General features: G+C 50.8%; 1 protein-coding gene across 1 annotated transcript in view; it reads left to right on the top strand.

The window, feature by feature from the left end:
* LOC144805551 (uncharacterized) overlaps positions 1-21,912 on the top strand; it is a 128,435-nt gene extending 106,523 nt beyond the window's left edge. The window contains 1 exon segment of the mRNA XM_078672080.1: positions 19,272-21,912. Coding sequence (XP_078528206.1) covers positions 19,272-20,719 — 1,448 coding nt within the window. The 3' untranslated portion in view covers positions 20,720-21,912.
* Positions 21,913-22,846: the final 934 nt, after the last annotated feature.

Below are 22,846 nucleotides of genomic sequence, written 5' to 3'. Positions count from 1 at the left end.
GGTGATACACGGAGGTCTTATCTGATGGATGTCCAGGTTCTTACACACTTCCTTCATTAGTCGAGAGACGAAGGGGGTCCCCTGATCCGTGAGAATCTCCTTGGGGAACCCCACCCGACTGAACAGCTCGATCATCTTTTCGGCGACCTGTTTCGTAGTGGTCGCTGTTAAGGGAAAAGCTTCCGGGAACCTCGTGGCGTAATTCACCATCACCAGGACGTGTTTGTACCCCTTCCTGGTCTTGGGTAGCGGTCCGATTAAATCCATCCCCACTCTTTCGAAGGGCTTGCCTATGATGGGAAAGTGCTGCAAGGGCACTACTGGCGGCTTAGTCATGTTTTTCAGTTGGCAAATGCTGCATTCCTGGCAATATCTGGACGTGTCTCAGTAAATACCGGGCCAATAGAAATGCCAGAGTATGTTTTGAGTCGTCTTCTCGGATCCAGTGTGTCCGGTGACCAGATGACTGTGGGCAAAGAACAGCACCTGCTCACGGAAAGTAAGAGGGACCAGGAGTTGGGCCTCTTCGTCCTCTTTCCCCTGGCGGTACAAGAGGTCGTTTTTTTAGAAGAAACCGTAGGTATCTGTTGCTGGGGCTGTTTTGTTCTTGATGGGCTTAGTCCCAGGCGTTAAACAAGGTGTTGTCATTAGCCTGGGAAAAGCGAAAGCTCCTATCCAATACCCAGGGATCGGGTGTCAACAGTGCCGGGCAGGTTTCTCAAGGGGACTTGTGGGGTGCTTGTTGCTCCTTCTGTCCTATGCTATGTTTAAACCACTGGAGGAAGTGGGGATTGTCTGTACCTATGATCAGGTCCTCGGGGAGTGAGGATAGTACACCCACTCAGATCATCTGGGTCTGTCCTCTCAGGGGTTGGATGGGAACCTGGGCTAAGGGATAGGGCTTCACGTCTCCATGTACACACCGTATATGGACCGTTTTCCGGGGCAGGTATTGGGACAGGGTTACGCGTTTGGTCTGAATGACGGATTGCCTACACTCCGAGTCTAAGAGGGCAGGAATGGAGGACCCGTTCACCCTTACACTTACTCTGTAGGTACTCCCCAATTCCGCTGAGTATAGAACGGCTCGTGGAAGGTACCCCACCTCCATAGGCTCGTCTTGTGGTCTTCTTTTAGAGCAAAACCTCGCGATATGGCCCCAGTTGCCACAGTCAAAACACTGGGGTCCTGAAGAGGCTGGACTGTCTGGTTTTCAGAGTTTTGGACGCGACAATTCCACAGGACGGGGAGGGCGTCTCTCAAGTCTTTGGACTGGCTTGGGGTTCCTCTCGTGCCACCACCCCGGTGTGCGGGGTTGGGCTCTGGCGAACGTAGCGGCCATGTCAATGGCTTGTGTCGTCATTAAATTGTGGTGTTGTCTGAGCCACCGTTGGGTGGCGTAGGGGAGCGCCTCTAGATACTGCTCCAGATAGATTCGGTCCATGATTTCAGCCTTCGTGCTGGTGGAGGGAGTCAGCCACATGTCAGCGGCCATCTTAAGCCGTACGAATAAGGTTTTGGGGTTTTCCCCTGGAGCGCCCTGTTCCTTACGGAATCTGATCCGGTAAGCTTCGGCATCCAGTCCTAGCTGATCAAGGATGATTCGCTTCACCTCGGGGTAGGGGGTATCCCCGGTGGGGTTCGCTACCTGGTATGCAGCTTGTGCTTCTCCGACCAGGAGGGGAGCCAAAAAAAAGGGCCACTTGCTCACTGGCCATCCGCATGCACGTGCAGCTCTTTCAAAGTTGAGCAAGAAGGAGTCGGGGTCCTCGCCGGGGTGGTATTTCTGCAGGGACACTGCAGAAGACCCATGAGGTATGACACACTCTTCCCGACTTCCTGCTGACAATGGGGGGTCCACCCAGGGTTGCGGAGGGTCCACTCGCGGTTCTAGGACTTTCTTAAGGATCTCCCGATCGGCTTGGGCGGAGTTCAGCTGTTGCTCTGCTACCCACTCCAACCTCTCTTGGCCTTTCACTAGTTGCTGGATCACCGTTTCCATCTCTAGACTGATGGTGTCTCTGCCCGCATTCTCCACAACTGTGATGGGCTCAGGGTGGGGTAGCGTAGCAGGAAAGGGCAACAACCGGGTTTTGGTAACAGAGGGCTTTATTGATGCCAATAGGTAATCTGTACAGGTCTTTCTGATATGGGTAGTTCGCCTGGGAGACCGGCTACGGCTCCTTCTCCTCCGTCGGGGCTTGTCTGTCCTCCGACAACCGTCCGGGCTTCGTCGGGGGCTCTCTTCCTCCTCTTCTGCCTCTGCTGTGTCCGTGACTCCCCAAAAGCAAACAAACATAAGGGTCTCGTGAGTAAACTGTACTCAGCGCTTGCTGTTACAGGGAAGGGGGTGAGGATACAACCGGTGCTCTGATATATACAAGTGCGGTATAGGGAGGGTAGTAACGTGCTCAGGGAAGGGGAACCGGGAATACAGGAATACCGCGGTTAGGGCCTAGGGGCACCCTTATGTCCCACCCAGCCCCGCAAGTGGTCACGCACCTGGGCTAGCCACACACCTCCCCCGGGTGTGCGGCTGGGCGGCTCACAGGGACGTTGGCCTCCGGGCTTCCCTCCGTCCTCAGCAGACGCCGACTCTGCTTCTCCTTCCCCGGTCATCTCCTTCTCCGATGGTGACCTCCGACCCGTCTTCACCTCTGCCTCCGCCTCCGATGGTAACCTTCGACCTCCGTCCCGCTCCTTGTCCCATAACTCCGCCTCTGATGGTAACCTCCGACCTCCGTCCCGCTCCTTGTCCCACGACTCCGCCTCCGATGTTCTCCTCCTTACATCTCCGTCTTCCTGGTTTCACTTAACATTTGACTTTGACAATTCCAAAGGAAGAGACATTACTGAATTTATAGACTTGATCAGAACAAATGTAAAGTGATAAAATTAACAACCAAGTCTCACTAAAATTGACATTCAATTTAACATTCCACTGAACTGTGTGCAATACTCATGGTGAAATATAAGAAAAGTTTTGCCACTAAAATGTGGGACAGAGAGTCTGCTTGTGAAGTTCTAGTTAATCCCCATATTTTTGAAGAATGAGCCAGGTTTGAGGGACACTTCAGACCGACCTCCAAATGTGTGTCACTCGTGATGAGTGAAGTTTGAGGGCTCTGATGTATGCACGTCCGAACTAATGTTGCATGTCGAGGCATTCAAGACTGCTTGCATGACAATGCTACAAAGAGTTGACACACTCACTAATCAACGGTGTACTGATGACGAGTGTACTATGATATAGGGTCCTATGTAAAGGAGTGGAATATTTTCGAGTAATGAAATGCCCCTCCCCTGTTCCTCATACCAGTAACACCCACTCATTTTTATGATACAATGCAAACTGTGTGAGACATTTCTGGTTCATACTTGATATCTCTATCTTAGGAATTAGTTGTTTCAAAGATAAATTGGTTTTTTTTGTCAGTGAATCTTTGTTGAAAGACTGTAAACAAAACGACAAAGCCTGGAAGAGGCCGCTATCTTAATATTTTAGGAGACAGTTGTGCTCTTAAACCAGAAACTCAAAACCTAATTAGAACCTACAATTCAGTCTTGTTTGAGGATATAAAACCGTATCAAATATAAGGAATAAGCCACAGACATAGGAAAATTAGAAATAAGCTGTTCCTTCAATTGTCGCTTTGACACATGATCTATGCCTCATTGTCACTGATCTGGTGTCTTAAACTCCATGGTATTTACCTCTGTTTTCTTTGCTATCTAGCACGTTGTGGATTTGAAAAACTGCAAATAAATTATTTAAAAGAATAAATAGGCTGCCTAGTTTCATTGCAAAACTGACCGAAATACTCATATATTCTTTAAAATACCTATATATTCATTGAAATATAGATATATATTCATTAAAATACAGATATATATTCATTAAAATACCGATATATTCATTGAAATACAGACAGCCACTTCCAGTTGTCACCTTTCTGTAAATACTCTTAAGTCCTTTACGTCAGTGTTTGGAAGATGCTCATCTGAAGTGAAGCTATAAATGCTTTTTTACAGCAGCAAAGTGTGAGGCCCTGTAGTTGAACTGTCTGCCCCTTAAAAACAGTCACGTCTGTGACATCTGAAATCCCAGTCTTTACAGGCACCAATGCTTGTTTGTGTGAAATGTATTCACTGCTGGAGCCTGGAGGCGGCGGTTCTGTCAGCGGCCACCAGAGGGCGCTCCTCGCCTGCAAATGAAAGCCACTGAGCTGCACATTGTATGAAAGTGAGAAGGGTTTCCTCTTCAGGGTTAGCAGTAGCAGAGACAGCATCAGCAGCAAATGATGACATCACTTCCTCCCTGTGCTCAGTGTCCAGCCTGCTGCAAAGGAGGAAGGGGCCCTGTCTGTCTGTGTTTGCAGGTACCTCCATCTACAGACCCCAGATCTGCCCCCCCCCCAGCCCCAGGAGGAGGAGAGAGCCTGGACAGGTTTCCGATCAGGTAGGAGAGCTGCCAACTCACTTGGCTGCAATTTATGAATCCTGGAATTCATGGTGATGTCAGATGAGGTGAGGCCTGTCCAGGGGTGCAGAGGAGGAGAGGCCTGTCCAGGGGTGCAGGGGAGGTGAGGCCTGTCCAGGGGAGCAGAGGAGGAGAGGCCTGTCCGGGGGTGCAGAGGAGGAGAGGCCTGTCCAGGGGTGCAGAGGAGGTGAGGCCTGTCCAGGGGGGTACAGAGGAGGTGAGGCCTGTCCAGGGGTGCAGAGGAGGTGAGGCCTGTCCAGGGATGCAGAAGAGGTGAGGTCTGTCCAGGGGTGCGGAGGAGGTGAGGCCTGTCCAGGGGGGCAGAGGAGGAGAGGCCTGTCCAGGGGTGCGGAGGAGGTGAGGCCTGTCCAAGGGTGCAGAGGAGGTGAGGCCTGTCCAGGGGGGCAGAGGAGGAGAGGCCTGTCCAGGGGTGCGGAGGAGGTGAGGCCTGTCCAGGGGTGCAGAGGAGGTGAGGCCTGTCCAGGGGGGCAGAGGAGGAGAGGCCTGTCCAGGGGTGCGGAGGAGGTGAGGCCTGTCCAAGGGTGCAATGGGGTGAGGCCTGTCCAGGGACAGAGGAGGTGAGGCCTGTCCAGGGGTGCAGAATAGCTGAGACCTGTCCAGGGGCTGCGGAGGTGAGGCCTGTCCTGAGGCGCAGAGAAGGTGACGCCTGTCCAGGGGTGCAGAGGAGGAGAGGCCTGCCCAGGGGTGCAGAGGAGGTGAGACCTGTCCAGAGGGGGGAGGAGGAGAGGCCTGTCCAGGGGGGCAGAGGAGGTGACGCCTGTCCAGGGGTGCAGAGGAGGTGAGGCCTGTCCAGGGGTACAGAGGAGGAGAGGCCTGTCCAGGGGTGCGGAGGAGGAGAGGCCAGTCCAGGGGTGCGGAGGAGGAGAGGCCTGTCCGGGGGTGCAGAGGAGGAGAGACCTGTCCGGGGGTGCAGAAGAGGTGAGGTCTGTCCAGGGGTGGGGAGGAGGAGAGGCCAGTCCAGGGGTGCGGAGGAGGTGAGGCCTGACCAAGGGGTGCAGAGGAGGTGAGGCCTGTCCAGGGGTGCAGAGGAGGAGAGGCCTGTCCGGGGGTGCGGAGGAGGTGAGGCCTGACCAAGGGGTGCAGAGGAGGTGAGGCCTGTCCAGGGGTGCAGAGGAGGTGAGGCCTGTCCAGGGGTGCAGAGGAGGTGAGGCCTGTCCAGGGGTATAGAGGAGGAGAGGCCTGTCCAGGGGTGCAGAGGAGGTGAGGCCTGTCCAGGGGTATAGAGGAGGAGAGGCCTGTCCAGGGGTGCAGAGGAGGAGAGGCCTGTCCAGGGGTGCGGAGGAGGAGAGGCCAGTCCAGGGGTGCGGAGGAGGTGAGGCCTGACCAAGGGGTGCAGAGGAGGTGAGGCCTGTCCAGGGGTGCAGAGGAGGTGAGGCCTGTCCAGGGGTGGGGAGGAGGAGAGGCCTGTCCGGGGGTGCGGAGGAGGTGAGGCCTGACCAAGGGGTGCAGAGGAGGTGAGGCCTGTCCAGGGGTGCAGAGGAGGTGAGGCCTGTCCAGGGGTATAGAGGAGGAGAGGCCTGTCCAGGGGTGCAGAGGAGGTGAGGCCTGTCCAGGGGTATAGAGGAGGAGAGGCCTGTCCAGGGGTGCAGAGGAGGAGAGGCCTGTCCAGGGGTGCGGAGGAGGAGAGGCCAGTCCAGGGGTGCGGAGGAGGTGAGGCCTGACCAAGGGGTGCAGAGGAGGTGAGGCCTGTCCAGGGGTGCAGAGGAGGTGAGGCCTGTCCAGGGGTGGGGAGGAGGAGAGGCCTGTCCGGGGGTGCGGAGGAGGTGAGGCCTGACCAAGGGGTGCAGAGGAGGTGAGGCCTGTCCAGGGGTGCAGAGGAGGTGAGGCCTGTCCAGGGGTGCAGAGGAGGTGAGGCCTGTCCAGGGGTATAGAGGAGGAGAGGCCTGTCCAGGGGTGCAGAGGAGGTGAGGCCTGTCCAGGGGTATAGAGGAGGAGAGGCCTGTCCAGGGGTGCAGAGGAGGAGAGGCCTGTCCAGGGGTGCGGAGGAGGAGAGGCCAGTCCAGGGGTGCGGAGGAGGAGAGGCCTGTCCGGGGGTGCAGAGGAGCTGAGGCCTGTCCAGGGGTGCAGAGGAGGAGAGTCCTGAGAGGCCAGTCCAGGGGTGCAGAGGAGGAGAGGTCTGTCCAGGGGTGCAGAGGAGGAGAGGCCTGTCCAGGGGTGCGGAGGAGGTGAGACATGTCCAGGGGTATAGAGGAGGAGAGGCCTGTCCAGGGGTACAGAGGAGGTGAGGCCTGTCCAGGGGTGCAGAAGAGGTGAGGCCTGTCCAGGGGTGCAGAGGAGGAGAGGCCTGTCCAGGGGTGCGGAGGAGGAGAGGCCTGTCCAGGGGTGCAGAGGAGGAGAGGCCTGTCCAGGGGTGCGGAGGAGGAGAGGCCTGTCCGGGGGTGCAGAGGAGCTGAGGCCTGTCCAGGGGTGCAGAGGAGGAGAGGCCTGTCCAGGGGTGCGGAGGAGGAGAGGCCTGTCCGGGGGTGCAGAGGAGCTGAGGCCTGTCCAGGGGTGCAGAGGAGGAGAGGCCTGTCCAGGGGTGCAGAGGAGGAGAGGCCTGTCCAGGGGTGCAGAGGAGGTGAGGCCTGTACAGGGGTACAGAGGAGGTGAGGCCTGTCCAGGGGTGCAGAGGAGGTGAGGCCTGTCCAGGGGTGCAGAGGAGGTGAGGCCTGTCCCGGGATATAGAGAAGGTGAGGCCTGTCCAGGGGTACAGAGGAGGTGAGGCCTGTCCAGGGGTATAGAGGAGGAGAGGCCTGTCCAGGGGTGCAGAGGAGGAGAGGCCTGTCCAGGGGTGCAGAGGAGGTGAGGCCTGTACAGGGGTGCAGAGGAGGTGAGGCCTGTCCAGGGGTGCAGAGGAGGAGAGGTCTGTCCAGGGGTGGGGAGGAGGTGAGGCCTGTCCAGGGGTGCAGAGGAGGTGAGGCCTGTCCAGGGGTATAGAGGAGGAGAGGCCTGTCCAGGGGTGCAGAGGAGGTGAGGCCTGTCCAGGGGTATAGAGGAGGAGAGGCCTGTCCAGGGGTGCAGAGGAGGAGAGGCCTGTCCAGGGGTGCAGAGGAGGTGAGGCCTGTCCAGGGGTGCAGAGGAGGTGAGGCCTGTCCAGGGGTGCAGAGGAGGTGAGGCCTGTCCAGGGGTGCAGAGGAGATGGGGCCTGTCCAGGGGTGCAGAGGAGGTGAGGCCTGTCCAGTGGTGCAGAGGAGGTGAGGCCTGTCCAGGGGTGCAGAGGAGGAGAGGTCTGTCCAGGGGTGCAGAAGAGGTGAGGCCTGTCCTGAGGCGCAGAGAAGGTGAGGCCTGTCCTGAGGCGCAGAGAAGGTGAGGCCTGTCCAGGGGTGCAGAGGGGGAGAGGCCTGTCCAGGGGGTGAAGATGAGGGGAGGCCTGTCTAGGAGACAGAGGAGGGGAGGCCTGTCCAGGTGGGCAGAGGAGGTGAGGCATGTCCAGGGGTGCAGAGGAGGTGAGGCCTGTCCAGGGGGTTCAGAGGAGGTGAGGCCTGTCCAGGGGTGCAGAGGAGGAGAGGCCTGTCCAGGGATGCAAAGGAGGAGAGGCCTGTCCAGGGGTGCAGAGGAGATGAGGCCTGTCCTCAGGCACAGAGAAGGTGAGGCCTGTCCAGGGGTGCAGAGGGGGAGTGGCCTGTCCAGGGGTGCAGATGAGGTGAGGCCTGTCTAGGAGACAGAGTAGGTGAGGCCTGTCCAGGTGGGCAGAGGAGGTGAGGCATGTCCAGGGGTGCAGAGGAGGTGTGGCCTGTCCAGAGGGTGTAGAGGAGGTGAGGCCTGTCCAGGGGGTGTAGAGGAGGTGAGGCCTGTCCTGGGGGTGTAGATGAGGTGAGGCCTGTCCAGGGGGTGTAGAGGAGGTGAGGCCTGTCCAGGGGTCAGAGGAGGAGAGGCCTTTGTTGTAACTAAAGTACTGTATTGACAATTGTATTACTAAGCAGAAGAAGATCAAAATAAAAATAATGATGGCTCAGACAAAATTTTTCCAAACGGTTGATGAAAGTGGTTCTCATGGATTGTATTCTTGTTTTGATTCTGGGTTTGTTGCTGGAGTGAATTTGGATATGCACGGCGTTGGTGTGCAGAGTGTGCAGAGTAATGATGTTCAGTATGTGCAAGGAGGAAATGTTGTTCCTCCGAGTCAGGGCCGGACTGGGAACCAAACCAGGCCTGACAATTTTGACGGACCAGCTCCCTGCCTCTTTTGTTGCTGGGGGTGATATAGCAGCACCACAGCAAAACCAGTGCCGAGTGACCAATATGTTTCCCAGCACTGAACAATCGGTCCCCACTGTTCCAGCCTCCCGGGGAAACACGGAAGCCTGTTACGGCCAGTGCGGCCCCGCTTAGGGTATAGGTTTTACTAACAGTGTCAATTTAAATACCTCAAACACTAATAATGTGCAGAATAAGACACACTCCTTGCGATGTTTGCAGGAACCTGGGAAACTGGAACATGAATCAGATGGCACCGAATGGGATATCTCAGTCAATGGTCATAACCCAACTGTCCTCTGTGCCGAGCATGCAGAATCAAAGCCAGATATATTGGAACATACCTTCAGTCCAGATAGTCCCACAGCCCAATGCAGAATAGGACGCCAAATTCTCAACAAATTCAGTATTTCAACAAAATCCTTTAGTGATTAATAAGGATTTTCCACAACTTGCATCTACACTAGGAGTTTCTACTGGACTGAATCAGACACAATGACTGTGCCTGAGACGGGAGAAGGATTGCACGCTTGGTACAGTCCTACAGGTCACCCAGAGTGGCCCTTTTGTAGAAGAAGACGTAAATGGGAATCCAGCATTACTTTTAATGGTGGCAGCTGGTTCGCGGCTGCTGCGGTGCTTGTGGGCTCGCTTCATAATTTTATGCTGTTGCAAATTTTTAACCTGATTTCTGCCTTCTTACTTGGCTACTGCTGCTCCCTCACTCCATCTACCGCTCCCCTAGCCCCGGTCCGGCACGGCTGAGTGCCGCTTGATCTGTAGGGCTGACAGGGTTGCGGCCGCCATCTTGGAGGGGCTGAGCAAACTTTAGGGTAGCGCTCTAGTTACCGCACACACAGGCCACAAAAGCGACACCCCATGCGCACGCGCAGCGGACGCGCTTGAACCTGGTGGCAGCTGGTTCGCGGCTGCTGCGGTGCTTGTGGGCTCGCTTCATAATTTTATGCTGTTGCAAATTTTTAACCTTGATTTCTGCCTTCTTACCTGGCCACTGCTGCTCCCTCACTCCATCTACCGCTCCCTTAGTCCCGGTCTGGCACGGCTGAGTGCCGCTTGATCCGGAGGGCTGACGGGGTTGCGGCTGCCATCTTGGAGGGGCTGAGCACTCTTTAGGGTAGCACTCTAGTTACCGCACACACAGGCAACAAAAGTGACACCCCATGCGCACGCGCAGCGGACGCGCTTGAACCTGGTAGCAGCTGGTTCGCGGCTGCTGCGGTGCTTGTGGGCTCGCTTCATAATTTTATGCTGTTGCAAATGTTTAACCTTGATTTCTGCCTTCTTACCTGGCCACTGCTGCTCCCTCACTCCATCTACCACTCCCCTAGCCCCGGTCTGGCACGGCTGAGTGCCGCTTGATCCGGAGGGCTGACGGGGTTTGGGGCCGCCATCTTGGAGGGGCTGAGCACTCTTTAGGGTGGCGCTCTAGTTACCGCACACACAAGCCACAAAAGCGACGACCCATGCGCACGCGCAGCGGACGCGCTTGAACCTGGTGGCAGCTGGTTCGCGGCTGCTGCGGTGCTTGTGGGCTCGCTTCATAATTTTATGCTGTTGCAAATTTTTAACCTTGATTTCTGCCTTCTTACCTGGCCACTGCTGCTCCCTCACTCCATCTACCGCTCCCCTAGCCCCGGTCCGTCACGGCTGAGTGCCGCTTCATCCAGAGGGCTGAAGGGGTTGCGGCCGCCATCTTGCAGGGGCTGAGCACTCTTTAGGGTAGCGCTCTAGTTACCGCGCACACAGGCCACAAAAGCGACGCCCCATGCGCACGCGCAGCGGACGCGCTTGAACCTGGTGCCAGCTGGTTCGCGGCTGCTGCGGTGCTTATGGGCTCGCTTCATAATTTTATGCTGTTGCAAATTTTTAACCTTGATTTCTGCCTTCTTACCTGGCCACTGCTGCTTCCTCACTCCATCTACCGCTCCCCTAGCCCCGGTCCGGCACGGCTGAGTGCCGCTTGATCCGGAGTGCTGACGGGGTTGCGGCCTCCATCTTGGAGGGGCTGAGCACTCTTTAGGGTAGCGCTCTAGTTACTGCGCACACAGGCCACAAAAGCGATGCCCCATGCGCACGTGCAGCGGACGCGTGCAGCGGGCGCGCAGGTGGAGCGCCGAAGGAGTGCCAAAGGCGCGCCAAAGGCAAGCCCGTCTGCGCCCGTCCGCGGCCGGCCGGGCCAAGGGGCACCTCACTATGCCCAATTTTTAACCTACTCCTCAGAGGAACTCCACCGCTATCAACTTCATGGAACCCTTAGCGCCGCCTCAGCGTCCATTATTTCCAACCTCGGTCTTGCCCGGCCCCACCCTGTTCCGCTTCCCACATCCACCTTACCTTCCCTTTCATCCCTCCTTTTCCTTCCATCAGAACCTGGCCAGTCCTTGAGGCCAATGACCGTCATTTCGGCTTTCCTTTTAAACACCAGATCAGCGGTGAAACACCAATTAGAACTTTTTGTGTTTCTGGATTCTTATAAACCTGATCTTTTATTCTTGGCAGAAACTTGGTTCTGTCCAGATTCCCTTCCCAATATTCTTGCATCACTACCCTCCATCTACTATGCCTTGCGGGCCGATCGATCGTCAGGCAAGGCAGGTGGAGGCGTTGCTCTGATTGTCCGGTCGGACCTTCACTTCCAAACTCTCTCCTCTCCGACTATCAAGGGAGCTGAGTGCCTAGTGATGCGATCTGCTTCCTTTCAGACCCCTATCACCTGCGTCCTTGTCTACCGTCCCCCTCACCATACCCCTTATTTTTTGACCGAGTTTCAAGAACTTCTCGCCACACTAGCAGTTAACAACTCTTCTGTGCTCATTCTTGGTGATTTTAATTTTTGGCCATCTGATCCTGCGGAAGACGCAGTATCTAGAGATTTTACAGACCTCCTCCTCAGTCTGAATTTTACCTCACATGTGTCCGTCCCTACCCATATTAAGGGCCAAATCTTAGACCATGTTAGACGGGGACCTGGAGGGTCGGCCGAGCACAAGGGGAGAGGCCTCCGATGAGGGCCGTCTCCAGCGATCGTACAGACAAGTAACTTCCCCCCCACAGATGGACACCACACGAAGATCAGATTAACACCTTTTATAGGCAGTTCTTGAAGTAAGGTAGTACGATACAAGGAGATCAGGACACGATGATCCTCTCAATTCTAGTCTCTAGTAGAGAAAGGGGGTAGCGGGACAGTCTTGGTACCTACGGGTACTGAGGTGAAACGGCGGTAGCTCACAATCCTCGAGCTCGGCGGTCGGACGGGTCGGACCGCGGCAGCGCCAGCAGGTCCCGAAGAGATCGTAGGGGGCAACGGGCCGCGGCAGCGCCAGCAGGTCCCACGAGGATGGAAGTTACAACGGGCCGCGGCAGCGCCAGCAGGTCCCACGAGGATGAAGGTTGCAGAAGGCCGCGGCAGCGCCAGCAGGCAGGACGATAGTTCACAAGGCAGGGCTGCGGCAGCGCCAGCAGTCCGTCAAGGATGAGTTCTTCTCGGTGTCTCTCGACTCCAGGATACAACTGCCTTCCTGCTCTGGGGCTGCCTCAGTTATAGGTCTGGCGCCCTTTGATGTCCGGACCCTCGCACTGGGAGGTCGGGAGGTCCGGGATGAGGGAGTCCAGACACCCAGCAGGGGGGTGGAGCCAGCACCCGGGGAGGCTGGGGGCGATCGGCACCTGGCGGGGGAGAGCCATCGACACTTCTTTCTCCCATTAGCCTGCCAAGTGGTCCGTTCACCTCCTGTGTGGATGGTGGTGCCGGGATGGCGGGGCGTGGCCAGGCCCAGGGTTGGGGTCGAGCTGAGGCCACGCGGCCGCGTGGTGCAGTGTCCAAGATGGCGGCTGGGCCGGGCAATGGGGCTGACGGGGGCCCGGGCACGTGACACAGAGATATCCGGGAGCAGGCGTCCCGGAGGGGACGGGTTGCGGGTTGCTTCTGCGGGTAGCCCCCGGAGAGCCGGTGTCTGGGCCCTGTCATGCGGGGAGGGAGCGAGCCCTTCGTGGGGCCTGTCCAACACTGAACATCCCGGACTCTCCCCCCACCATCACACCCTGCCTTTGGTCAGACCACTTTTTGATTTCGTTCACCTTAGACTTTCACCGGTCCAAGCGCCCTACCCTTCCCAGGAATGTCTGGGCCCGCAACTGGAACAAGGTTGATATCCCTGCCCTTTGTCGTTCCCTCCAAGCCTCCTATCCGGTCCTAGAGGAACTTTCCCCCCTCATCCCAGGCAACCGCTATTAATGGCTGGCTATCCAGGTCTTGCAGTCAAGTGGCCCCCTTGAAACGTGTCGCGGTGAAACGTGCCTATAATGTTAACAAATGGTTCACCGACGAACTCAAGGGAAAGAAGTTAGTTGCCCGCCAGGTAGAATGCGCCTGGAGGCGTACTTACTGCCCCATTTTAAAAGCTCATTATACGGCCATGCTTAATGCATATAAAAGTGCAATCCTTTTAGCCAAGATGAACTACTTTTCTGACAAAATACTCTCAGCTGGAAATCAATCTAGAGAAATTTTCTCTACCGTCCATGAGCTGGCTCTGTCAGATAGAACCTCCCTAAAAACCTTCCCCTTCCCAAGCCCTCTGTGACTCCCTTAACAATTTCTTTGTTGAGAATTTTGCAGATATCAAGGCCAACATTCCCCCCTCCCCCTTTTCCTTCTGCCCCTGAACCCCCCCCAACAGGTTTCATTTAGATCACATTCCTCCACTGACCAGAGAAACGTTATCTTCTCTGACGGTGCGTGTTAAATCAGGCTCCCCCTCTGATGTTTGCCCTGCGCCCATTCTGAGGGAAATCTTTGAGGATTGCCCCTCCCCTCCCCTGGAATTCCTGAACGATTCCCTCAGGAATGGTGCTGTCCCAGATCTTTATAAAACAACCATTATTATCCCCTTATTGAAAAAACCTGGTGCTGATCCTGCCTCCCTCACTAACTACCGCCCCATCTCCCTTCTCCCCTAACTGGGTAAAATCTTGGAGAGCCACGTCGCCTCTGTCCTCAGTTCCTTTGTGGAGGGCAGCGGTTACTTGGCCTCCTGCCAGGCTGGATTCCGCCCCCGCCATTCAACTGAGAGGGTTGTGGTCTCTGTCTTAGACAGCCTCAGGGAAGGGATGGATAAGGGTTGTCCCCAGGCTTTGGTCCTCTTAGATCTGTCCGCTGCCTTCGACATGGTTGATCATTCCATTCTTCTCACCCGTGTCAGGGCAGCGGGCATTAGTGGGCCTCCCTTAGCTTGGCTTACCTCCTTTCTGAGGGACCGCACCCAGGCTGTTCATCTAGAGGGGTTTTCTGCTTCTCCACGCAAGGTGCAGTGTGGTGTCCCCCGAGGTTCTTCCCTTTCCCCCCTTCTATTCAACCTTTATATCTTTCCTCTCATTTTTGCTTTACAGCAACTGGAGGTCACTGTGTTCAGATATGCAGATGACCTCCAGTTGATCTTTAACCTTTCCCATTCTTCTGAATCCATCCATAACTTCCAATCTATTATGTTTTTCATCAGGGACTGGATGAACTTCAACCACCTTAAACTCAACCCAGACAAAACTGAGCTGATTTTGACGGGTGGTGCATCCAGTCCCTGGACCCCCATGTTTTGGCCCTCTTCACTCGGCTCCCCCCCTCACCTTCTCATTCAGTTAAAACACTTGGGATCACGTTAAACCAAAATCTCACCATGCACTCCCAGATCAGTATGGTGGTATCCTCTTGCTTTTTCACTCTCCGCACCATCTGGAAAATCTCCAGATTCTTTTCCCCTTCTGCCCTCAAACTCATCATGATTGCAATGGTACTATTGCGGCTGGATTACGGCAATATCTTGTATAATGGCGCTCCGGCTTATGCCCTTCGACGTCTACAGCTGGTTCAGAACCAAGCGGCCCGTCTCATTTATGGTCTCCCTAAACTCCATCATGTGACCCCTGTATTGAAGAACCTACATTGGTTGCCCCTTAGGGAACGGGCCCTCTTCAAACTTGGCTGTACCGCGTTTCAGGCTTGAGCTGGAACTGCCCCAGCCTTCATAAACTCGGTAATCTCCAGCTATATCCCGGCAAGGGAGCCCCGTTCCTCCACCCAGTCCCTCCTCTTAGTCCCTCATTTTAGGAAGAAGAGGATGGGCGGGGTGAAATTCGCTGTCCTCTGCCCTACGTTTTGGAACTCCCTCCCCCCCACCATCAGATCCATTCCACTCTATCCTGACTTTCGTAAGGCCCTTAAAACGTACCTTTTTTTGCAAGCCTTTTCAGTTTAGTCTTCCCGCAGTCTCCACCCAGGTTCAAAAACGTCTCCTAGCGCCCAGAAACCGCCATGTATATGCGCGCTTTATAAGTGTTTTTAAAATTCAAATTCAAATTTAATCAATAAATGTGCTACCGGTTCCACAGTCAGACTGACGGGAGCTCCCAACCCACCCCTCTTGGGAAAGGAGTCCAAGTTGTAGGCATTCCTAATAAACAACTAATAAGCTGTCAGCAAATGTTCCCGTACAAATTGGGTCAATGATGAATGGCCACAAACTTAAACTGTGATTAAGATCCAGTTATTATGTTAGGGAATCACCTTGTAAAATTACTTGTGGCTTTTTGGGGAAGAGTCACAATTCATTATTCATTTTGTAGGTGTGGTTTATTACATTACATTTTGTTGTGCCATGTTTTCATGACTATTCATTGATTGCTGTCAATTTTACCTCATCATGAACCATGTCAATAATGTGTTCTCTCAGTCTAAAAACTTATAAAATGTACTGTTTTGGGATATTTGCTGGAATTGATTTATTTTACACTTTTCCTAAAGGCATACTACATGTCATTCCTCTTACTGATTTTGTACTTAAGAACTTTTCCTTGATTTCTAACTAAGCAGGTCCTATGTCAGTTTGCTCTTTGATATTATAGAAAAACGTTTTCTTATTTCTTAGCACACATTTATTGTGGTGCTCTGTCTATTGACTTTACAGCTAGAGTTGTTTCTGATTCTCGCTTTTGATATACTTTAGAGGTTACCAATATGTGATCCTCCTGCAAATATTATGATAATTATTTCTCTGCTTGAGTAACCATGTTTATGCCTTCAGTAATTATTTGAAATCTTTAATATAACTTTGTAGCTTTTTGTAGCTCCAAAGGCAAGGGTCTTTACCAAGGAAGCGGTCCTTTAATGGGCAGTATTGCCTGCTACGGCTGACTATAAGGCCGTTACACGGTTTGCTCCATGAGGGCAGAATGTGTTAATTAATAAAACAAAGGTGTCCCAGAGACCGAGGGGGTTGAACCACCTCCGGTACTCCGAAACCTTTGTTTCACAGCCGTTGCTGTGAATGTTCAAAGGTTAACAGCCGCATGTTGGACCACGGTGATTAATTGTTGAACATTCACAGCAATAGGTGGTAAAGGAGGCTGAAGTCAGCCCCTGGTTCTCCCTCAACAGTTCAATGTTCTAAGCTTCGTCTTGCAAAGGATTTATTCCAAACTCAAGCCCTTGAGTCTCCGTCTTGTGGGGCTCATCAGCCACTGACCCTCCGCATCATCCCTTCAGATAATTTATCAATAAAAAGCGCCAACACATTGATGCCTTGTTGCTTCCATTGCTCAGCATTCGAACTTTGCATCAGCTTGAGCTTGAATTGCTGTTGCCCAGAGAGCATGGTTTTTATAAATATAAGAGTCTGGTTGACTGATTTATTAACGGGGCAGAATTATGTCCAAGGACTTTAACATGCCTTTTGTGAACCAGATTGTTTTGATTTGCAAGTTTCATGGTCTGTAAATGGAAAGATGGGGGTTATGAAGATGTGGACTGTGTTGCTAGGGTTTGTTATCTGAGACTGTGGGTGAACTCCATATTCACAGAGACCTTTTACAGCAGGGGGTCATGGCTCTTGAACCCAAAAAAAGTATTTATTCATAACCAGAGTTGCTTCACAATGGCCTCCAGAGAACAAGAGATTCTTTTGTTTTGGAAGTTCAGGATGGTTATTTGTAAAATGGGATGAAGTGTGATTGTCGTCTGACGCAAAATTATTTCTTTACTTCCTTTCAAGGTATTCTGGGATTACCAGGTAGTGCAGCGTGGCTGCCACCCTCGGAGGAACAAAATATAATATAACTGTCAGGTAAGAATTCCTATAACTCTTAAGTTTCCTTTTCCCCTGTTTCTTCTTTCTCTATTCCCTTTCTTGATCTCTGTTTTTTTTGTCTCTTCAACTTCAACATTTGACTCCCTCCGTGCACTATTCTTGTTGTTATCAAACTTCTGATAGTAATATAATGGAGCCACATTCCTCCTGGAACATGTTGGGGGTGTAGTGCAGGTCCAGTTCCTTTTTAGGTCAGTTTTGCCCAGCAGTTCTTTAATTATGCTCACATTTGTCTCCTCCTCTACACCATTGATACTATCCTCCCTCTGTCCATTCTTTCAGCATCTTTCATCTCTGGATCTGACTTACATCTCTTTACATCCTGCTAAACTGCCCTTTTCTTTCTTGCCTACTGCAAGCAAAAGAAACAGTACATGTGTGTGGACACACATGCACACAGGGCTTGCTTTAGTGTGTTACAACCGGTGGAGCCGCACCTGGTGCTAACCTTGGGGGCACTGTCTTTAGAAGTAACTTATGGTTTCCTGTGCTGGAACATGTAGTGAGAGTGGAAGATAGCCTTTTGTCCATTTCTTCTGTTTTGTGGTTTTCTTTTCTAGACCCTTTCTGTTTTTCTTTACTGTTGTGCTGTTTTTTTCTATTTTTTCAGGTGTTGCAGTGCCTGGTTCCTGTCGCAGGAGCATGATGAGTTCTGAGCCACCAAGTAAGTCCTTATCATCCGCACAATTTGAAATAGTGAATTCCACTGAGCTAACTGGACACAGTGTCAGTCTACAGTGGCATTTAAAGCATTGATTACAACTAGGCGAATTCCTTTTTTCAATAAAATGTCCCTTCCTAGATCCTTTGAAAAAGAAATAGATGAATAGTTTAAGTGAGTAGGGGAGTAAGTAACATCTAATAATTCATTAAAAGAATTACAAGTATCTCACTATCATGCCAGCCTGTTTCACAGAGAGTGTAAATTGATAGTGTTGGCTGCTTCTAAGAATCTATGTTGCAATATATGTGCAACTTGTATTTCTTTCTTAATTATTAAATACGTTTTCTCTCACATCCATGAGCTCCAGTAATCCGAATCTCCCAATCTACAGTGTCCCCAAGCTGTTTCACCACTATCAGAAATGATACTCAACAGATTTCCTGGCTTGTTTTTGTCAATACTTTCTTTGTGCAAAGTATAAGGTCACATATATTTTTTCTTTGTGTTCATTTACAATTTTTGACTCCATTTCTACAGGTGACTGAAGCATGAACAGAAAAAAGAAGGTTTAAATTTAGTGAAACACAACGAAAAGGATTATTTTAAGGAAAGTTAAAACATTCTCGAGCTCTTGAGAAGAAACACATTCTATGTGCCAGGAATGGTGAGGATGTTGGTGCGGAAGAAACTGGTGAATGAGAAAGTTGTCAAATCCCTAAAGTAAAATTGCCATAAATGTTTACCAAGTGTCAGTAACTCAGATTGAGGAGAACATTGGCCACAATTGATCCCCACGCAGTGCACTTGAGAAAACTCAGTGCTGTACATTTTGTTTTTATGGTTTATGAGAAATGCTTTGGAGACCTAAACCCTCCCCAACCGATCAGCATCTGTAGACGTGTTGTGATGTGACAGAACCGTCAAAAAGACTAATATTCATGGTTTACAAGCGCAAGCTTTTGTCTCTGTCTCCTGAAGACGAGAGGAGAGAAAAGATTGTTTAAAAGAAAGTCATTGTAAATCCTCTTTCTCAGATGTTGTTACAGCAAAGATGCTGGATTATCATTTCCAATATAGGAAGATTTTCTCCACCAGCTGTCTCTTGGGTTGATCCGAGTGGTTTCAAAGTGTCCTGTAACTCCAAAGTCTATCATGTACCTGTCTTAGCCACTGAGCAAAAAAGCATATACTGGCACAGGAAGTATAAAAGGGGCCAGTGTTACGCTATTGATAATTCATAAACCACCCTGGCATGCCCTAATCATCTGTCATTACTTGTATGAACAAACATACCTTACAGGCAAACACTAAAGCCCAAAGACCTTATCAGTGCTTTTAAAACTCCTAAATCAAATGTGATCAAACTAGAATCACTAAATGAGACTAATTAAACTTGAGAAAATTCACCCGGGCATAACTTGGAGAAAATGAATCCCTGAGAGGCCTCTTAATCAATACAAGGGGCTCCTCAGTGAAAGTTAATAAGACAAGTTAGATCGGTGCCTTTAAAGGTAGGAAAATAATTTCCAGGTAAAAACTATAATTAGTTGAATACATATGTTAAGAAGAGCATCTGAAATGTATTTTAGAAGTTAATGCTGAGTTGTAACATAAACAAGTACACAATCAGAAATCAGATTCAGTCTTAAGATGGCATGTATCCAGGAACAAACCCAACTTGGAGAAACAAACAACTCGAATAAGAGCAATGAATGTGAGAACAGCTTTAGTTATCAATCCCACCTCACTAAACATGAGAAAACTAGCGCTGGACGAAAACCCTATCAATGTCCCGAATGCCAGAAACACTTCAATCACAAATCCAACCTTACTGTACATGAAAGAACCCATAATGGGCATAAACCGTATCAGTGCTCCGAATGCTGTAAAAGCTTCAGTCAGAAATCCAGCCTTACTGTACATGAAAGGACCCACACTGGACAAAAACCTTATCAGTGCTCTGAATGCTGTAAAAGCTTCAGTGATAAATCCAGCCTTACTGTGCATGAAAGAACCCACACTGGACGAAAACCCTATCAGTGCTCTGAATGCCAGAAACACTTCAATCACAAATCCAACCTTACTGTACATGAAAGAACCCATAATGGGCATAAACCGTATCAGTGCTCTGAATGCCAGAAAAGCTTCAGTCGGAAAATAACTCTCACTCACCATGAGAGAACTCACACTGGGCAAAAACCTCATCAGTGCACTGAATGCTGTAAAAGCTTCAGTCATAAATGTAGCCTTACTGTACATGAAAGGACCCACACTGGACAAAAACCTTACCAGTGCTCTGAGTGCTGGAAAGGATTCAGTCTGAGATCCAGTTTAATTGAACACGAGAGAACTCACACTGGACTAAAACCTTATCAGTGCTCTGAGTGCCGGAAAAGCTTCAGTCAGAAATCCCACCTTACTGTGCATGAAAGAACCCACACTGGGCAGAAACCGTATCAGTGTTCTGAATGCCAAAAATGTTTCTATCACAAATGCGGTTTAACTCAACACGAGAGAATCCATGCTGGGCTCAAACCCTATCAGTGCTCTGAATGCCAGAAAAGCTTCAGTCAGAAAATAACTCTCACTCACCATGAGAGAACTCACACTGGGCAAAAACCTCATCAGTGCACTGAATGCTGTAAAAGCTTCAGTCAGAAATACAACCTTACTGTGCATGAAAGAACACACACTGGGCAGAAACCGTATCAGTGTTCTGAATGCCAAAAAAGTTTCTATCACAAATGCGGTTTAACTCAACACGAGAGAATCCATACTGGGCTCAAACCCTATCAGTGCTCTGAATGCCAGAAAAGCTTCAGTCGGAAAATAACTCTCACTCACCATGAGAGAACTCACACTAGACAAAAACCTTATCAGTGCTCTGAATGCTGTAAAAGCTTCAGTCATAAATCCAGCCTTACTGTACATGAAAGGACCCACACTGGACAAAAACCTTACCAGTGCTCTGAGTGCCGGAAAGGATTCAGTCAGAGATCCAGTTTAATTGAACATGAGAGAACTCATACTGGACTAAAACCTTATTAGTGCTCTGAATGCCGGAAAAGCTTCAGTCAGAAATCCAACCTTACTGTACATGAAAGAACCCACACTGGGCATAAACGGTATCAGTGCTCTGGATGCCTCAAAAACTTCAGATTGAAAACAACTCTCACTAGACATGAGAGAACTCACACTGGGGATAAACCTTATTAGCTCTTTGAATGCTGGAAATGTTTCAGTAGAAATCTGGTCTCACTCAACCTGCGAGAACTTACCTGGAAAAAAACTCATCATTGTTCTAAATGCCTGGGAAGAGTCTGCTGGAGATTCAGTTTCATTCAACAAGAGAGAACCCACAATGAGAAAGAAAATGACTTGTGCTCTCAATGTGACAAAAACTTTAGTTGTAAATGTAACCTTTCTACATAAGAGAGACAATGTGGGAAAATAAAAGGTGCTCACTGTAAACCCTGGGGGAGGTTTCAGCCTCGCAAAACATTTACATGAAGCAGCCACAAAGACATTGATTGACCATCAAACTGTCTACTGAGAAAAGCACACAGTGTGGGATGGAAATGCTTGAATTAACCTCATTCTTTTGTAACTATTTGTGGCCTCATTCCATTCAGCGTGTTTTGTTTGCTGAGTGTTTATAATCCATGGCTCTGACTCACAGAGTCCATTCGATCCTGAACTTTGAGGCCACGCCTCCAAGGATCAGGAATGCTTGAACCTCAAACTGTTTCCAGCCTTAACGAGCCTCACCAGGGGGCTGCAGCAGGAGTCCCTTTGTCATAGGTCTCTATGGGACCAACATCTGTTTATGTCTGTACCACGTAGGGTTGATCATTGAGAAAAACTAAAGGTGATGGATGGACTGGTAGTTAATCTCTGCAACATCCCACCACATCATTCTCTAGTCTTTGTGTAACTACAGACGAGGTCAGCCATATGCAAACCATTCTTGGCCCCATCCTAAATAGTCCTATTTGTCACGTCCTCTCTAGCTCCTCAGGATCAGGGTGATACTATATGGGGTCCACCTCCTGACTTCCCCCACACTCTGACTATTGAAATATACAGAGTATAGAGATAATCAAGCGAGGGATGGGAAAGGGTAGGAACTGCGGTGGAAAGGCATTACCTGTAACAAAAAAGCATAACATTAATACTGTACAGCAATCCTATCTACTCTCATATGTTCTCGCTAGAATCCTAACTATACCTTATAGGTCTTTCCCAACAAGATGTTCTTCTTGCGAACAGATAAACAACACCACCTGTAAAAGACAATAACCATTCATCAACACCACACCAGTTACCGTGTATTGAAACACAAAAAATCCTTTTACTCAATCATACTCACATCCACACCCCGCGGATCCCAGAACAAAAATAGAACAAAATTATCCTTCTCCAAAGATTAAAAATAGGGTTAAAATCCAGTAAGTTCTTGGTGGAAACAACTCAGTCTCAGTCTTGAGCCAAGAAAGAAAAAACACACAGTTTGGGGTTCCACCCAACGTGGAAAAAACGCAAAAGGAAATCCAGAACTTTAGTCTCCCACAAGTATACTGTCTGAACAGGATAGGAAGTCACTCAGGAATATATATATATATATCTTAGCATATATCAATGAGGCCAAGTGTTTGTCAATGAAAAGGTACAACTATACCCTTTGAAGATCGAGTCCAGGGTGAGATGCTGCCGTGGCTTCTTATCTGAAAATCACCAGCCGCGACCGGGAGAGGAGCAAAAGCAGTTCACGCTCAGCCGAGCGGAACACAAGAAGACGCCCACCGCAGCCACGAGCGGGCAAAAATGAAGGAATCCGGATCGCGTCCTCACGGAAGATGAGACGCGAGGTGGTACAGCGGCTCAGCCGAGCCTCCAGCGATACATGGATCTAATCCCCAGGAAAACAATGGGAAGGAACACAGGAATCCAATCCTCTAACAGCACGGCTGTTGACAGAGTCCAGGAAAGCCAGAATCACGTACAACGCTATCGCTTTGTCACATGATTTTTATCAACTAGCGCTGCTTCCGCCTGAAGGCATTCTGGGACATGTAGTTCTCGATGTCTGTAACAATGTAGGCGCATGCAGATCTCAGTTCCTGACACTAATGACTTCTGTTCCAAAAGGACACAGACTCGTATTACAAAGATCCACATGAGTGGCCTCTTTCCATCTTCTTTTTGTTTCAAATGGAACCTGCTATCCCCTTAACCATGCCTCAGGCCTGCCACGTTCCATGCTTTGGCTCTTATCCTCAACCTTGAACCATCTCCATAACTTGGAAGCTCCGAAGACTTCGCAGCTGTTGTAACTGCTTGAAG

Source organism: Lissotriton helveticus (genome assembly GCF_964261635.1).
Source record: "Lissotriton helveticus chromosome 1_1 unlocalized genomic scaffold, aLisHel1.1 SUPER_1_unloc_14, whole genome shotgun sequence".
Taxonomy (NCBI): Eukaryota; Metazoa; Chordata; class Amphibia; order Caudata; family Salamandridae; genus Lissotriton; species Lissotriton helveticus.
The sequence above is the reverse complement of the archived record's forward strand: the minus strand, read 5'-3'. Positions and strand labels throughout refer to the sequence as shown.